Source organism: Ceratosolen solmsi, unplaced genomic scaffold (genome assembly GCF_000503995.2).
Source record: "Ceratosolen solmsi marchali unplaced genomic scaffold, CerSol_1.0 scaffold148, whole genome shotgun sequence".
NCBI lineage: Eukaryota > Metazoa > Arthropoda > Insecta > Hymenoptera > Agaonidae > Ceratosolen > Ceratosolen solmsi.
In genome coordinates, this window is record NW_011948446.1 from 1,083,827 (window position 1) to 1,104,035 (window position 20,209).

Genomic DNA, 20,209 nt, shown 5'->3' on the forward strand with positions numbered 1-20,209 from the left:
ATGAATATAAATATGGTTGTATGAGAAATCATTAAATAAGACAATATTTTCAAAATATATATTTTTATTAATTAATAATCACAATAAGTCAAATTCAAGCATAATGCTTAAGAATATACATCATCAAGATTAAATTAAAAATACATGATATATTGCATATTGGATTTATAATGTAAAATGGGATTATAAAATAACAATCACCCTTACCACTTAAATCAATTTACTTGAAAACATACGCAGTCGGATAGATTAATTACAATTAATAAAAATATTATTTTATAAATATAACTTGCTGTTTATAAAACATACAATAATTGTTATCTATAAAATAATCATAAACGTTTTCATATGTTTCATATTGTTAAAATTGTCTAAAGCATTATGCATGAATTGAATTATAAAGTATTATTACGAATGCGTGAATTATTAATACAATAATTGTGATGGCAGCTACTTGGTGCCATGGCTAAGATCCAATGGTATAAAACTAATAATAAAATATAATAAATTGTTTATATGGCTATGCACGCGCACACAAATAAGTATTTATTAAAATATACGGAATATTAATTTATATAGTATATTGCGAATATATAAATTAGCATTACTTAACATGACAATCTAAACGCGTGCTTAAAAAACATTTACTGATGCAAGTGGCTTGAAAAAATTACCTAACGATGTTAAAATTTATTTTTACACAAAGGAATTCCCATTTCCGGTAAAATTTTCTTCCTAGAAGTTCAAGATCTTCGTTTCTTCAAAACTGTAATATGATTGAAACGATTTATTTATCCTAATTTGACATATCGTTTAAACGACAATTAAATTTCTATCCGTGATAAGACAAAAATCTCTTCCAAAGCGAAATACACATTCAACAAAAATTTCGACATTCCTTTACAGAGATCGAATGCCTAGAGGACTGTATGAAACATAAAACTTAATAACCCAACATAGACGTGGTCGCTCGAGAGCTAAATCTCCGTCTTCCTCACCCAATACACTCGAAGAGAGCATCATTTCGCAATTGGTGAATGCGTTGATAGTCCGCGCATATTCAGCATCCGAATCCGAGGGCAAGTCGGAAATGCACCCAGTCGCTACTCATGTATCTCGCGCACGCATTTATGCGCAACAAGCACTAATGGCGAGACCTCGAATACTAAACTTGCGACCCATTTGCGTGAACAAAGCCCACGTGCTAGCAACCACCGGAAGGCGTAGCTGTCCGGTTGGCGGCTACATGAGTCTCAAACTCCCGAGGCGATTGGCGCGACTGCCAAATGAGAGGGTCGCGCCCTCCTTCGACGTCGAGCCAATGCTCCCGATTGCGTGACATTAGTGGAAAAGACGCGTGTCGTCAACTTTATAAAGCCGCGCGCATTAAATGGCCCAACGTGGTTGGGCTCGACGTTTTACCGCCCTTACTTGACACCCCCCGCTTTGTCCCATCATTCGTCCATCTTTTTTACTTGGCAGACACGGGAAATTGCAGGTGTCCGCACGTTGAGCAATCTTTCGATCGAGAACTTTGCGGTCGAGTCCGTTTGCGAAATTCTTACGTGCCCACACGGACGGTAAACTAGTAGGCAGATATACTTTCTCTGTTAACGCCAGGAATCGACATTTTTCCAATGGCCAGACACTTACGCCTTCCTTATCATCCGGGTATCCCTCATATATGTTGTATATCATTTAAATAGAACAAAGTAATAAAACGTATGTGTTATATTTATAAAAAAAATTTCGCGTATTGGCTTATACATACACTTGTATAAGCTCGATTTTAAAGAATTTCCTAAACTTCGATATCAAAATTAATATCCAGTGAGTGTTATTGGTTAGTTAAATATTGGGTAAGATATATTAAAAAATAAAATACATAATATTAAAGTACATAATATATATACTGTATTAATGCTTGAAAATTGTAGTTAAAATTTAGTTTAATCTTACAGCGATATTAGTGATATTTATAAATGAAATATAAGATAAGAGTAATATTATTACCAATTTTTATCACTAAATTTATTTAACTGATTTTTTAATTTATAACAAGCGAAATAAACATATTTAATAAATGAATCTGTATGGAATTGTTACAAATAAAACAATATTTAGAGAAAAAACTGTTCTCCTTTGTTTTGATCTCGACTATTATACCTTGGCTTTAAAAAAAAATTTAAACGATTATACTCTTCGTATATATTTCTTCAATTCTCACATAACAATTGATTATATACTCGAATGTATTATTAAATAGAATTATTCGTAAACAATCCGTAGAAAAATCAAAATTAAAAAAAAATGCACAAAAGGCCAATCAAACACTTTCTTACCAATATATTCATGTCTTCTAAATGATAAAATAAGATAGTGGTAATTTGTATAGAAAGGAATTTCCATCGTAATCATATGTTTTGTAGTAACACGAGTATATCGAAAACCGTTGATGTCCTACTCTAGCCACTAAGTTCCTTGTTGAATTTGGGCCTTATACTTGCCTTTCTCTTTAATACCCTGAATTAGCTGTACAGTCGATACGACGAATCTTTTATTGTATTTCCTTAATGGTATTTGGACCTTGTTTTCAAAACTCAGCTAAGCGATGTCATTAAATTATGTCTTAATAATAAAGTTATTTGTGTACAATACTTCACAAACTTATTTCATTGTATTGTATTTACTTTTAACTTATGATTTTAAATTCATTTTATTGAAAAATGTATTACTTTACAAAAATATGTGCGTTACATTCGCATATTAAAATTGGGAGATCCTTTATTTAATCGTGATTTAATTAATGGTACAATAATAGTGCCTTATTTCTGAAAAATTCGTATAATTTTATAAAAGTTACAGCGTACTCGTGATTGCTTTAATAAGACGCTTCACGATAAATTCCTCCATATTGGTAACTAGGACAATAGATAGTCTTGTCATTTCATAACAGAAAAACGTCTTCAATTTATATTGACAGCCAAATGAGTCTTTTGAAAAGAAGGGAGGAAAAATTCATCATCAATTCGTATATAAAAAACAATAATTTGAGAAAATTATATTTTATTCGGTTGCGCTTATGAATTGAAATCATCGAGTATAAATATTTGAAAATATTTAATTACAAATTTATTTGATTTTTCATTTTTATAATATTAATAGACTAAATTATTTATCTCATATTTATATTTACAGGTTAAATTAATTTATATTTATTAAGAAATTTGTATCAATCACATTACATATAATGTATTTATCACTCAGTATTAAAAAGATAATATTTTTACAAATTACATTATGTTTGTAGAAATGAAATTTTTGATTTTGAAATTAATGAATTCTTACTTCATTGAAATGAATGAATTCATTTTGAATGATCTATTTAAGGTCGATATAAGGCGGATTATAAGGCTTCATATATATGTAGAATTTTTACTGCATTGTATAATCAACAGTTCTTACAACTTATCTCATTCACAAAGTTTCCGAGGTCAAAAAGACTACAAAACTAAGTGTCAATTTCATCGTAAGTTTCATTTGAATTATTCGAACGGAAAATATTATTTACAAAATTATTTCGTAATGCAATACAATTATTTTTGTTTAAGTTATAGCTTCATAAGGATCGATTAAGAAATATTATTTATTATTTACCACTTAGTAATATAATAAATCTGTATGTGATTTGAGATCATTATTTATAAACAAGATTTTGACATCGTTTTGATAACAATAAATAATAAAATATTTATTTATTTAATAAATTAACGATAAAGAAATAATTAAAGATAATGACGAATTACTACGAAATTAAAATATTAAATGACTTTTAAAGCAATAGAAACATTTTTATTTATTGTAATTGTATCTACTAATTGCTTTTGTTATTATTGTTGCTATTATTGCTGTTATTAATATTATCGTTTAATATTATCAACGTCGTCGTCATAATCATCATCGTCATCATCATCTTCGTCGTAATCATGATACAATAATAAATTGATTTTGTCTTTATATACGTGAATTATAAGCAAGAATTTAATTGATAGCTAAACAATAATATTTTATAAATAAATTTTTTTGTCCTGTTATATTTGAATTTGAAGAATAATTTGAAAAATGATTACATATTTTAACGTAATATATGGATTTAATAATAGTGAATTTGTAATATTTCCATTATGTGTCACAAAATATCTATGCGCGGATATGTATTAAATCAAGGACATTTTTATAAAGTAAAGATTATAAGGTCAAATTACAAAATAGTAAGGGAATATACATTCATTATATGTTTTTTTTTAAAGTCTTTAAGGGATACTATCGGAACTCATTAAATTATATTAGCGCCTTCTTATATTGTTTTTTGCTTGTATCGATCGAATTATCACTAAAATTGTTGTAAAATTTAATTTTGTACAATACTAAATAAGCATTTTTGAACAAAATTGATATTAAAAAAAAGGAAAAAATAATTTTGATTTTGTTTTATAAGTATTAAAACTTCAATGAATTTTTGAGAATTTAGGAATAAAAAAAATTTAAGATGTTTTAGAAAATTATAAACAAATGTACATTCAAAGAAGAAAGAAAAAGAGTTAATAAAATTCTCAATATGTGGGTATATATTTTTATTTTATCCGTGACAGAAGATGTTATATTCGGATATGCCTTAAAATATAAATGTGGATAAATTTATATATACTATCATTCATTTAGATCAAAATCGATACTATTCAAAATAACTTATTTACAACAAATAGGGATATCTTTTTACATAAATAATTAAAATAAAATAAATAACTAGTAATTTATTTTATAAATAAATATTATAATGAATGTTATATCATGAATAACATCTCATAGAATAAATGTTATTAATAATTCCTGGTATCATAATATAAATATAGTGGTTATAGGTAGTATAACATTTGTTTAAATGAAAAATAATTATTTAAATTTTATATCACACTGAAACATTTTATATTATTCTGTATACATTTCAATGGTTTATATTGTACATATAATTCTATGTTTTATGTGAATAAATTTCAGCTTTAAAATTAACATTAATATGATTGTATTATTGTTTACTATTAAAATACAAATTTGTCATATATTATTTAAACGAAATTCGAATTATATTATCATTTTTATGCATTTTAATGCGTGTAATAATGCTATGCATTATAGTAAAATTCATGATCTTTATAAAAAAATAGAAGATAATTTTTAAATTTAATTTTGTTTTATATCATTAAAATTAATTTGTTTCTAATCGAATTAAAAAAACAAATGTATTGTAATTATATGAAATTTATTAAATTCCAATAATTAATCATTCTTTAACTATACAGAAGTCTTGAAAGTAAGCTTAGACGCAAATAAATTTAGAATGTCAACATTTTACTTTATTTTTATATGTCATAGAGCAATTTCTCTTACTTAAATAGGTTTCATATCTTAAATAATGACAATTGGTTAATTTATGAATAAATAGTCGTACGCTAAGTTAAAAATAAAAAAAAAATGGTTTCTTTTGCGCTATAGGCAAACTATAGGATTATAGTGTTTTTAGCTAAAAAAAATTACTTTTTTATATAATGTATAAAACGAAAACTTTAATATTTAAATGAAGTATGAAATTTGTTTAACATAACAATATAATGAAACAATTTGATAGCATTTTTCTCATTCCAATTGTATAAATATAAAAACAATTATAAACAAATTTGTCAGGACCATTAATGTTTAAAGGCACAGTAGATAAAAAAAGAAATTAAAAGTAAAAAAGATTGCTAATAAATGATAATAAGATGGAAAAAGTATTCGGTTACTCAATATTCCGACGATAAAATATATATCTTTTATACTTTTGTATTTGCATCATTTTAATTTTTGCTATTGAAAATTTTAGAGTAAACCATTTGTGTTCTAGATTTTATAAACTAATTTCCGCGACTTTTATTTTAATTGTAATTGCATTTTCATATTTGCTCAGTTATTTTTCAATTTTTAGATTTTTAAAATTTAGCTCATGCTTTACAGGAGTCACTATATTTTATATCTTCCTGCTTCGAATTTATCATATTCATTTGATTATTTTTTACTATTCAACAATTCAATTAATTGTTTTTTTTTTAACTGTTTAGAGAGTGATATACATTAGATAAACTATTTTATATAAACGAAATATACTTTGAAAATTTTTGACAAGTTCAAACGAGAAGATAAATATTTTAAACTTTGTCGTGTGTTGTGTACTACACGAGGAAAAACTGTAATGAAAATGATCCAATCACGGAATATCAAATTTTAAAGAATAAATTTTAAATAAAGTGATAAAAACTTTGTTATCGAAAGTTGAACAAACCTTGGTATGTTACATGATATTAATCAAGAATATTGACTGAGTTCCCGTAAATAATTAACGTCAAATCTTTGTTAATTGCTGAGTTGTAATTCTATTATTTGTGCATGAAATTGTTGCATATTTTAATGTTTAATTTAAAACTGTAGTTTTCAATAATCTGGAATAAACAAAAGGTCAAAATAAGCGAGCATCTCTCATGATTCCATTAATTGTATGCTCTTATTACGCTCGTTGGGCTGTAACTCGAAGGCAATAAAGCAACTTTCGAGGTCCTTTCTTTGCCTATAAAATTCTTTTTATCATGGAATATGCTGGACCCGAGTATGTAGTTTCGGGAAGCGGATGGCGGCGTGTTGCGGCGGGTGGCTGTAATGAGACGGGAAAGGGTGGGGTAGGATGGGGCGGGGCGATCTGGATTGAATATGCGCGCGCGCGCGCGCGCGCGTGCTTACGTATGTATGTGAGAGGGCTAGTAAATATAAGGAGCGTCTAAATTGGTGTAACGTAGCGAAATTGGTGTACGAGAGGCCATCGTCTCGGTAATGGGTAAAAGGCCGCAGAGAAACGCGACTAGCGGCTGTTACGAGATTCACCGGGAGTCGACGGCGGGGTCTTTCCTGTCGCGCATACTCATGCGTGTATCACAGTCACATGCGCGAGCGAACGCGTTCCTTAGGCGGGTAGTTGGCGCGCGCTCGCACGCATGGTGAGGTACAGAAAGAGCGGGAGGGCGAGCGAGAGAGAGAGAGAGAGAGAGAGAGAGAAAGAATGAGAGCTGCAGAGGCCTATATATAAAATAAAATCGCGTGCATGCGCAATGGGTATCCTCGGTTATTTTCAACGTCGCTTGTGCTTCTCGCGACATCTGGCGGCTGGTGATGTAGCCAGACCCTAAGCCTTGGAAAAAGCGGAAAAATGGGAAAATCAGGCATTATTTAACCAAGAGGAGTTACAGATCGGTCCTATCTCTCGATCTTCCTAATTATCAGCTGATTAATTTTTGCAAATTGGGCTCGAGTAGACTCTGGAGTTCCTCCGAACTCGTCGATAATGGCGCGCGCGTCGCCGTCGGAGACCGAGTAACCGGGTGCCCCCCCCCGTGCGCATGTTCACTCCGTTCGGACGGTCTCTTTCTGTTGTGGCATCTAGAGGTGAGTGGTCGTGCCGTGTCGTGCGTGCGTGTTTGTAAGGGACTCTTCGTCGGCACCGCAGACTTCTCGAAGCTCTCGGTGTAATCCGCCCGCCGTTAAGCGTAAGCTTGTCATCCGAGGGTTTTTAACAAAAATCAGGCGTTTTCGTGATACGTAAGTCGCGTCTGAGCTCGTATTTTTCCGATCATCCACGTTCTTTGGTCGTAAATAAGCGATTCTTTGGTGACGGTGCGCATGGTCAGCCGAGCCTACCGCACCGACCAGTTTCTTCTTGTTGCTGTTTCGTCCTTTTCCAAGGAGGTTTGTGACGCCGCTTCAATTACCTATCGACACGGGCAATTTCCTCGTTGTCTCTTGTTCTCTTGTATTTCCTCCCTCACCGTTTCCCGCTTTCTCACTCTATCTTTCTCTCTCAATCCGTCTTTTTATTAAGTAGCATACCAGAGAGCTCTGTTTTGTAGTAATATAATCGCTGTAAAAGAGTTGTGAGGTATGGTACGAATTTTAGACCTAAAGCCATAATCGCTCTGAATTTGGGTGTGCTAATGGGAGTTAGGGAGAGAGGAAGATAAAGATAGAAAGGGAGAACTTATCGCACGAGGAGGAGTACATTCTATTGTTTCAGGATAATTTTACGCGAGCCGTTGGGAAGAAAGTGATAAGTACCGAACTTGAGCGGTGAATGAAACCTGTAAAAGAATCTGGGATCCTAGTAATTCTGACGTAATCGTGATCTAATATACAGAAAGTAAGAGCACCAAAAATATCGCTAAAGAAACCGGAAATGTAATAATGGCGCTTCTCGCTTGTCAAGAATGCCTTTTCTGCAAGATTGTCGACTTGTTCTGAAAATAAATATATTTCACCTTAGATATAATGGCTTCTAGTTTGCCGATTTTAGCGTGTCTATGCATTATTGTAGTTATCTTGTTAAATATAATCATTTTACATCGCATCTTTCATAAAGAATATGCAAACATTCCATCCTGTATGTAACCGTATGGCGAATTAGCATTCGTTTCACAGGTGCCGATTTTAGAAAACAGTTATGATTGGTTCGTAATCTAGTTAATTTCGTAATCTTCGCTTGTCATCGTCATCGTCGTGGATTAAAGTAATTCCAAGCTTAGTATAAATTTGAAGTTCACTCGGTAAAATTTCCGGTGCATGCGGCTTAACAGTTCATCCCCCCTTTCGCAATTGCGTTTCGAATTCCATTCATGGAACATTTCGATCGTCCATTCATTTTCTTAGTACATACTTACATATAAATTTTTCTTCTACCTTCATAATTTATTATATTATTTAAATAAAAAATCGTCTAGAAAAATCAGTAGCAGATGTTTTCTAATGTAGTCAAGAAGGGAAAGACTGATTGAAAGTAAAAACGTGGCAACGAAGCAAAGCGCGTCACCTAAAAAGCAGTGAATATTACGGCAACGCTGTTCTCTGTTCTTAGGCGGAAGATACAAAATGGCGTTCACCGCTACCGTTTCGAGAATATTCACAAAATTAGCGCACGCCACGTGGATGTAGTTTAGTCTAATTTATAAACATTCTGTATATTGTTTTAATTTGGGATTAGCTTAATTAATTTGCGGAACAAGTACTTCATTTACAAACGATATTGCTTAATTTCAATTTTTAATCCTGTAAGGGAAGCCACTCGTGTCTTCAGTGTAACAATGCACTTATTGATTGTTAACTAAATATACTCTGATGTTAGATGAATTTTTGCTCATTAAATTCGTGAAAATGTGCATTTTAATTTTTTTTTCTTTTATTTAATTATATTAAACGTAAATTTCGATATAATTTACAATATTGCAATTTAAATAAATAGATTTAATTAAGAATAACTGGATTCAGTAAATTATATCGGAATAATTCGTTAGAAAGTGAATAGTTGTATTCAACTTATAATTATTTTTATTGTTCGTAATAACTATAATTTCTTTTTGTTTAGTTTTAATTGGACTAATATAGAAACACATTCATAATGGGAAAAGAGAAGGTGCATATTAACATTGTTGTGATTGGACATGTAGATTCTGGAAAATCTACCACCACTGGTCATTTGATCTACAAATGTGGTGGTATAGACAAACGTACTATTGAGAAGTTTGAGAAGGAAGCTCAGGAGGTAAATATTTACTTATTTTTTAAATTATAATTATCATAAATAATTTTATTTTATTCATGTTTTAATGATGATAATATTTATTATTTCATTCGTGGTTTCCTCCAGAGGATTCATTTCCGTTGATGGTCTAATACGTCTGATTTCCTAGTACAAAAATTAATATTTTTTAATGAAAAATCCGACAAATTATTAATAATTTATTTTATTATTTTGTTTTTAGATGGGTAAAGGATCCTTTAAATATGCCTGGGTATTGGATAAACTAAAAGCAGAGCGTGAGCGTGGTATCACCATTGATATCGCGTTATGGAAGTTTGAAACGTCGAAATATTACGTTACCATCATTGACGCCCCTGGACACAGAGATTTCATCAAAAACATGATTACGGGTACGTCGCAGGCCGATTGCGCCGTATTAATTGTCGCCGCTGGTACCGGTGAATTCGAGGCCGGTATTTCAAAGAACGGTCAAACTCGTGAGCACGCTTTGCTCGCCTTCACTCTTGGTGTAAAACAATTGATTGTTGGTGTTAACAAGATGGATTCCACCGAGCCACCATACTCCGAGACGCGATTCGAGGAAATTAAGAAGGAAGTGTCCTCGTACATTAAAAAGATTGGATACAATCCGGCTGCCGTCGCTTTTGTACCTATTTCTGGATGGCATGGAGATAATATGTTGGAGTCATCGACTAAAATGCCGTGGTTCAAAGGATGGGCTGTTGAACGTAAAGAAGGCAAGGCTGATGGTAAATGCCTCATCGAAGCTCTTGATGCTATTTTGCCACCGAGCAGGCCAACTGACAAAGCCCTCCGCCTTCCACTTCAGGTACAATTTTAAAATATAAATTGCAATATTTCTAAAACTTCTATATGAAATTTATATCAAATACTTTATGTTCGAAAGTTTGCAAACTCAAACTTTATTTGTAAAATAAAATGATGATACAATTTTTACTTCATTCGCGGTTTCCACCAGAGGATAACATCCATTGATGGTTGAAGGTGTCTGACTATGCTAACTAACAAATATTTTAAAAATATTAATTAAACTAAGTTAAACGAATAAATTAATTTTATTTTAAAGGATGTATACAAGATTGGTGGTATTGGAACGGTACCTGTCGGCCGTGTTGAGACTGGTGTGTTAAAACCTGGCATGGTTGTCACCTTTGCCCCTGCTGGACTTACAACTGAAGTTAAGTCAGTTGAGATGCATCACGAAGCTTTACAAGAGGCAGTGCCAGGGGATAACGTTGGTTTTAACGTTAAAAACGTCTCGGTTAAAGATTTACGTCGTGGTTATGTGGCTGGTGATTCAAAGAATAATCCACCTAAGGGTGCTTCCGATTTTACTGCACAGGTATATAAGGCTTTCTTACTGATTAAAAAATGAAATATATTAATAATGTATTTGCAATCGCTTTTGAACGTTCGTGATTTTGACTAAAAGTTTATTGAATAATAGTTGGTTTGTTTGTTAATTTGAGAATATTTTGTATTCTTTATTTTAATCATTATAATCTATAATAATTTATAATTTATTATAATTAATTTTTCAAAATAAAATTCAAAATAAGCCATTATTAATTTAATTAAGTAATAGAATTTGTATGTTTATAAAATTAAAAATTTTTAAGTGTATTGATAGTCGATGCATTTAATCCTACAGTCAAGCAAGCATATGGATTATATATTAGATTAATTGTTAAATAAGTTAAAAGTAGTTTTGTTAAATATAAAGTAATTTTTAATTGATTAAAATTTTATCATTTTTGTTGCTATGGAGTGAGAAACATGTAAGAATGTAATTTTATTATTTTTTCTATGAAAACATTAATTTTAGCTGTACTTCGATATATAGTATATTATTCTAATTAAATTATGAATTCAGATTGGTACAAAGTACTATATATTATTATAACACTATAATTTATTGTATTTGAATATGGAAAATTTGGGAATAATATTCACGCCATATAACAATTAATCTTCATTTTTTAATAAGCAATGGATTTTACTAAAATATTTTGAATGTTTAATGAAGATACTGGGGGTTACTTGATTCAGAAATAATCTAAGAATTAAAATGAAATTTAGATTATAAATTTTATAAACTTCGAAAGATAAATAATTATGACCCATGGATTTTAAATATTAGAAACTTGATGTAGGCAAGTATACATACCTTTATTTTAAAAATCACGAGCGTTATCTATGGTAAATTAAAGAAAACCCAAAAATATCCTTCCAATATGTTTCAGGTGTAAGTATCATGTATCATTATTATTATTTTCTTTTCATTTAGGTTATTGTGCTTAATCATCCTGGTCAAATCAGCAATGGTTACACGCCTGTACTCGATTGTCATACGGCTCACATTGCTTGCAAATTTGCCGAAATTAAGGAAAAGTGCGACCGTCGTACTGGCAAGACCACTGAAGAGAACCCTAAGGCTATTAAGTCTGGTGACGCGGCTATCGTGAACCTCACCCCTACTAAGCCCCTTTGCGTAGAGGCCTTCCAGGAGTTCCCACCCCTGGGACGTTTCGCCGTGCGTGACATGCGTCAAACCGTCGCCGTTGGCGTCATCAAGTCCGTCAACTTCAAGGACGTCGCCGGCAAGGTCACCAAGGCCGCCGAGAAGGCCCAGAAAAAGAAGTAGTCTTAGTTTCCGCGCAATCGAGTCACCGGAAGACACTCTGTTCTCCCGGAGTCAAGTGGCGGCGGCGGCGTCGCCGCCAGCAGCACCACTACCATCATTGCCGCCACCGCTGCGCCGCGCCTTCTCTTCTTTCTCCCGGGGCTGCCGCCACCGCAGGAGGTGCAACGGCAACTCCGTTGCCGCTAATCGGCTTGTCCATCTACCGAGGCGGCTCCGACGACACTTCTTTCATAGGAAGGAGTTTCGCAGGAAAGAAGGACTCGCTCGCCTCGCGTTATTATTATATTGCTGGAAGGCTGGGAGCGACGGGAGCATGGACGGAAAATACACGTGCTGTTGTTAACTGCGCGCCGCCGATGCTATATATCTATCATTTGTGTACACCTGTTTCACAAAAAAACTGGAAGAATAGAAGGCATCAACAGACATAATAATTTAGCTCAGCTTAATTATATTTTCTAATTATTATACGGAAATAATAAATCCTATTATCAGCGATAATTGAGAAACATCTCATTTTTTTATTGTTTGTTGTTACTTTTTTACTTTAAATGTCGTCGCTGTCATTTTTAACACACATACACAAACGTAACGTATATTATATAAATATATATAATAACATGAATTGGGCATCAGGCGCTTGAATTTTATTTCCTTTTTATAATCTTCCATTGTTTCAAATTTCCAATTTAATTTTTAGACAATTATATATCTAAAGTAAAGAAATTTTTATAATGTTACTTTTTAATAACTAATCCTTGGATAATAAAATGAAAAAATAAAAAAAAAAACGAACTGAATGCACCGGCACGTTTGAAGTCATCTCGATAACGATTTTTAATCGTTCTTCAATCATTTGATTATGGAGAGAGAATGACTGCTTTAAAAAAACATTTGAATTATCTTACAATCGAGTACTTTATGGTTGTTCTTTTATCTTCCAACTCTGGAGTTTAATAATTAAGGTTAAACCGATGTTTCTTGATCGCATGCAAGTACTTTCAAATAATTCAAATTATGTTTTAAATATATAATTTTTATTTGTGACAGTTCTCTGTACATACAAATAATGGTAATAACGATTGAGCGCGAAATAAAGAAACTGGAAATCATAATTTTTTGCTTATATTATTTATCCAACCCATGTAATTATTTTATGAAGACGTCTCGTGAAATTGGACAATTTTTATTATGAGCGTCTTGTTAGATAACGTATTATAAACTTCGGGTTTCAACTGTGCGATTGCAGCGCACCAGAATGGTTTTAATTCTTTGCTAATAATTATTGTTAGCAAAGATATCACTCATGGCAGTAATATTTACTGCTATATCGAGAATGTGCAATAATTCTACAGTAATTAAATTTGGGGTAGGGAAATTAGTCCTTACTATTATTAAACAAGAAATATAATTTTAATTAATAGTCAATTGAATATGAAATTGCATATAATTTCAATAGAATTATTTTATAGGTTAGAGTTCAAATATTGAACCTAATTTCAAGAAATAAATAGTTTAAAGCTGTCTAAATTTTATTAAATATGTTTGGAAATATATTTAGAATATAAAAATTAATTTTTTACGTATTATTTTAGTTACAGCAAGTAAGAAGTTTATATACAAAACCGAAAACACTTAGAGATATTAAAAGAAGAAACCTTGTGAAAGAATTTGCTGTTACAAGACTACGATACGTTGCCATGAAAAGGAATAACATTTTACCCAAGTCTATACAAGTACGAATTAAAATTAATATATAATCGTCTATTTAAAAAGTACATGTTAATTTAACAATATATTTATAGGACTTAGCTAGCGAAGCTTTTAACGATATTCCTCGACAATCAGCTCTTAGGCAATTGACACCTCGCTGTGTTATAACTTCAAGAGCATATGGCACTGTTCACAGATGGAGGCTTTCCAGATTTGTTTTTCGACACTTAGCTGATTATAACAAACTTTGTGGTGTTCAGAGAGCAATGTGGTAGTTCTTTTATAAAACGATCATATTTTAATAAATTATTACAGTGCTTTATTTGTAATGTTTAAAATTGCCTCGTATTCTTATTAGAAATTATGTACACTAGTTTGATAAGTTCTAATAAATCTTGTCTAACGATTTCAAAATTAACGATAATATAAAAAAGTATATTACTGATCTTAAATTGAAATGAACAATGTTAAATAGTATATATCCAAGGCTATGATGAAGAATAATTACATTATAATTCATATTTAGTTAATCCAATTAAAATTAAAAAATTTGAAAATAAACTTTTCTGTACTAATTCAGTAAATATACTTCTAGTTAAAAACAATTAAGCAACTAAAGGAATCTCTTTATTAATGTTAAATAATCGTTAAAAATATAATTTCTTATACGAAGGCTGGAAATAAGGAAAACCTCAAGATGGATTGATTGTTAATCTAATGAATAGAATTGATTAAGTATATGCATGCTTTGGTAATTTAATATTTATTATAATGCAAAAGACAAAGTCAATTAAAGTCAATTAATTCTGTAAATGAAAATTAAAAATTAATTATAATTATTTTCTAAATATTCAATTATAATGTGCACTTTAATTATATAAAAAGTAGATGAATTTAACTTTACTCATTTCTCATTTAAATAATCCCTATGATTTTTTTATAAATTTGAATTTACATTGAAATCAATACAATTCCAGTGTTTAAATCATATTAAAATAAATCATTATTTACAAATTTAACTGTATTCATAAGAAACTAATTATGAAAAATTGAGATTTAAAATTTTATTCCAAAATACTGGACTAAATTATATTTTTACATTTTTATTACTTTCTTATATTCATGTAAATTTTGTTAATGACTTTAACCTATTAAAGAACGTTTTTTGGTTGTTTATTACAAAAGATTGAATTCCTTCAAAAAAATAAACAAATGTTAATATTTAAAAATACAAGTTTGTTTAATTTAAAAGAATTTATAAAAATTAATACAGATATTTTTATTTTATTTATATTTTATTTTTACATAATTAAACTAAAATTTATTAACGTCGGTTACAATTAAATTTAACAAACAAAAAAAAATTTATACTTTTAATTATAAAACATAAAACATTATAATTTCATTAAGTAAATTTATTTGTTTCTATGTTTATATTAATTTGGTTTGCTTGAATTGTTTACATATCATTTAAAATATTGAAATAATAACAATTTTAATTTGTCTTTTTAAAAACATGCTTTTAATTTTCACAAATAGTACATTCAATGACTAATATTAAAAAAAACTAGTTATTTTTTTCGAAATAACGATTTTAATATTTTATGCATGCATGTTTTCTATGTCAATACCATTAATAGTAAATAATTGTTTCTAAAAATTACGTTAAAAATCTCTGTATCAAATTTAATCGCTTTTTAGCTGAAAATTTATGTACTTTTATGTTTAAAGTTATGTTATTTACTTATGTTTAAACATTAACATGAGCAATATTCAAGTAAAAATACATATATTACAGAAATTTTAGGATACTCTGACTTTTTAAACCAATATTGAAGTTAAATATTTATTTGAAAACTATCATTTTGCATTATAATATAAAAGAGCGATTTTAAGTATTGTATCATTTTAAAAATTTACATTCAATAGAAAGGAATTTTATTTATAACAAAATCGAATAACGTTTTATTTTTTGCATTTATACAAGTTTTTTTTATAAATAAGTTGTTATTAAATATTATTGCTGGAATATAAAGTATAGAGTAAATTTACAAAAACATTTGAAATCTGTATATCTCTTTATTGCTGAGCTTACTTATAGGTCTTATAAAATAATTTTATTTATATAATTTGAATACTCATGTTTACATACTCATAATTTATGTGTAATTATCAATATATAATCTACATTTTGCCAAAAGAATCATTAGCAGCAGCTGGAATTATAGTACACACTTATATAATAATATTTTTATATTGTATGTACATAAATGTATAAAATGTTCTACTCTTAATTTATATTTGTATTTAATATTTTTGTAAAGTATTTATAAGCGAGAGAAACAAAACTGAGAGGGAAATCTTTGTGAGTAAAACGAAAGGTGAAAAAGAAATTGTGGACATTTGAATGACTAAGTGGACATGAAGACTAAGCAGCTTTCAGTGGGGATTGTAGAGTATTGTCTCCGATAATCACAATAAGCTTTTCGTTCGCTTATCATTCGTTTAACCGTTTGAATACTTACAGAGTTACACCAATCCAACTGTTCAGAATCAAGTACATTGATTTATTACTTTAATGTATTTTAATTCATACAATTGCATTAATCCACTTTCGGCTTTATTCACTATCCTCAGATTATTTATACAATTATGAAATAATTAAAAAATCTATGAAAAAATGATAAAATAAAAACGATTGCATAGAAAGAACTACTAAATATTGCCAATATAATTTTAACATTATTATTATATATTATTATATATATTCTGTAGACTTTTACATTCTTAAAATTGTTATATCACTTATTGTATGTATAATATTATTTTCCTTGATCCCTTTCCTTATTAAACAAATTAGGTGAAGAATTTATCAATAATTTACGAGTTGCTCGAATTAAAACATTTTAAAAATTATATATTAAACAAATTAAAATATAAAGAATTATTTCAATTTAAAATGCACCTTTCAAAAGTAATAAAAATCGATTTTTATGCAGAATAAGTAAAAACAGACGAATAAGAAAGTGTAAATCTCACTATTTTATATCATTGCCAGCAGCTATTTATTTAATAATGTTCTTTCGACTACTAAAATAAATGAGTTCACAGTTGAAGCAATTAATATGATGCAAGACACGTAGTTTTCAAAATTTTATGAGTAAACGCACAAATTATGTTGCTTTATTTGTCAAGTACATTCTAGCCTTTCAGTAGAGTTTATTAGCTTCTCAGGGATGCCACGGAGTTCCGAATCTACGGTAAAAAAGAAATAGCCAGATAGATAAATAACTAGATAAATAGATCGAATTAGGGGCAGATGGTAATTTTTATGAGCATGCGAGAAGGGTGCGAGAGTGTGTAGTAATGCATTGAGGTGGGGAGTATTATACAGTTCTATTAACTGCTTTGACATTTTTTTCTCTTCCTCGTGCTTTTTCGTTTATATCACTACTTTTTTGCTGTATGCTATGCGTGTTGCTACTTATGCACACGTGAGAATATCTGGTGAAATGTAATGGCGACCTCTAATTGCCACTCTTTTGTTGTAGAAGAATCAAGTTATGCAGTAATTCTTCATATAGAAAGCTGATTTATGTGATTCGTTGCGTCTTTACAATGTCAATAAAAGTACCGTTGCAATGGATTTTCATGGTTAAAATATTTTGTTTAAAAATTTATTTAATGAAGTTAATAAAATGACCGTAACTTTCGCATACATTAAATTTATTATATTCATATAAAAGTAGAACTATTCGTATAACAATAATAATAATGAATATTATACGTTTATTTAAGTAAAAATCAACCATTCGTATATATATATATATATACGAATGGTTGATTTTTACTTAAATCAACGTTGTAAAAAAAATTTTAGATATTATTCTTTCTAAGAGTTTTTAATCTGATATTTTAAAACATTTTTTTAGGCAACAATAAAGACATGGCAATCTATAAAGAGATCTACAATCTATAAAGAGATATTTATCAAGATTACATTATTTAAAAAATAATCCATAAGCAGTTGTTAACGTATAATAATAATACAATAATATAATATGAGTGTAAATTCAATGGAGAACAATATACCAACTTTAAATATAATATATAATTATTAAAATTTTTATTTAATTCTCTAATATTTTTATTAATAATACATTATAATAATTAACTTATTTATATTTCTGAATATTAATGATTGGCACAAAAGTATTGATCAAAAATTATCTTTTATTTTCAAGAGGCTGTAAAAATAAAATGTAAACTATATAAGAAAAAAGTCGTAGATTTCATATGCTTTATCGATTTATGTTATCTGAAATGCACTTACCACGTTTTTTTTTTAACTTATTACATAAATAATACCGTAATATATGAACTCACGTAGTATAGGTATACCCGTGGTGATGCCAGAAAATTTTATATTTCTTTTACTAGATATAAAGTATAAAATAATGAAGTATTTTTAAGTTTATATACATAAAATATTATTACTATTATTAATACTGTAATTAAGTAAAAATATTATTAATTATAACATTTAAATATTTTGTATTAACAAAATCAGATATTATGCATAAGTAAGACTAATAATTTTTGGTTAGAATAATCGTTTATTCTTTTTTTTCATTAAAAATATTTTACAATAAATGCATAATTTTTGTCAATAATATTTATACAAATCTCACATATTTACAGTTACATACATGTTACATATTACAACAATTAATTTATAATATTACCTATTTCGGATATTGTTCAAAGAATATAAGTGTGATTAAATGTAAATATAAAATGTGAATTAACACCAATAATAAATGCAATAGCTTTCGTCGTGTTATTTAAGTTTATTAAATGTTTTAAATAATTATATTAATTTTTTTCAAGCAATATAATAACCAATTATAAAATTATTATTTTAAATATTAGTTCTCATTGATTAGTAACTAATTTCTCATAATAATAAGCTTTATTCTATTAATAAAGCAATATTTTACAAAATAAAAGTGTAATTAGATTTTTAATCGATAAAATGAACGATATTTATCAATATGAACAATTTGAATTATTTTTCATTTATTTTATGTTGTACCATATTAATAGTTATTGTATTATTAATATAACATATGTTATCATATATGCTTGCATCTATCATAATATAGTTTTATAACGGAATTACTTTAGTCACCGTTATCTGTGAATTTGTAATAATAGTCTAACAAATATCCTATGAGATTACAAACTTGATAATTATAAACATATTTATTATATCTTATAGTGAAGTAATTATATCATATAATATGAAAACACTAAAATTGTAAATAAAATTATATATGTAATAATCTGTAAAGGTAATGCAATATAAAGTGCCTTCGTATCTTAATGGAATTATATTTATATAAAAAGGTAAGGACTGAAAATTTGTTTGTTGTGTGTTGATCTTTTGTTAATGTAATAACTTAGAGTCTATTCAGAAACATCTGTCATAATCAAAAGTAATAATATTAAATATTTTATTAAGGATGAATTATTAAATTTTTGTATAAAAAGAATTAGAAATATAAAATATTTAATTTTTTGTTACGTTTTTAATATTACTTGTATTGAATTAACATTTTCATTTAATCATTGATTTAATAGTTTATTTGAATTATATTTTTATTAAATAATTTATCTAATTTTAATTAAATCTACTATTATTTTATTACAAATATTAATTTTGTTTTTTTCTTGTAACGAAAGTTATACATTGTTTTTTTAAAGTCAAAATTAATATTACTGCTTAAAAATACTAGTCATTACAAAAAAGAATTAGAATTTAATGATAAATTAAATTATTAATTATAAGACAGTATATTTTGATGAATTTAATTTTCGCTGATATACTTCATAAATTTTCAATACTACTTAAGAATTTCTGTCAATAAATTAAGAAAGCGTTGATTTTTTGATTTTAAAAATGACTGTTAGAATGTTAAAAATAGCTTTGTAATGACATATACATTTTACATTGTTTTATAATACAAATGCATATTAACTATAAATTAAAAAAAATATTTCGTTTAATTTTTTTTATGTAGTAATCATCGAATTATCAATAAAATAAGATTAGTTTAACGTTGAATATTATTAATTCCTTGACACGTAACAAATTATTT

The 20,209-nt window shown here is 28.5% G+C and overlaps 2 protein-coding genes across 2 annotated transcripts; both read left to right on the forward strand.

Moving 5' to 3' along the window:
- Nucleotides 1-7,533: 7,533 nt before the first annotated feature.
- On the forward strand, nt 7,534-12,836 carry EF1a-F2 (elongation factor 1-alpha F2). The gene is made up of 5 exons (XM_011504547.1): nt 7,534-7,680; nt 9,494-9,670; nt 9,891-10,499; nt 10,758-11,033; nt 11,979-12,836. Exons 2-5 carry the CDS (start codon nt 9,527-9,529, stop codon nt 12,333-12,335), a joined length of 1,386 nt encoding a protein of 461 aa, XP_011502849.1. The 5' UTR covers nt 7,534-7,680; nt 9,494-9,526; the 3' UTR covers nt 12,336-12,836.
- Nucleotides 12,837-13,641: 805 nt separating this feature from the next.
- On the forward strand, nt 13,642-14,357 carry mRpS14 (mitochondrial ribosomal protein S14). The gene is made up of 3 exons (XM_011504548.1): nt 13,642-13,704; nt 13,931-14,071; nt 14,141-14,357. The coding sequence occupies exons 1-3, from the start codon at nt 13,642-13,644 to the stop codon at nt 14,321-14,323; spliced, it is 387 nt and encodes a 128-aa protein (XP_011502850.1). The 3' UTR covers nt 14,324-14,357.
- Nucleotides 14,358-20,209: the final 5,852 nt, after the last annotated feature.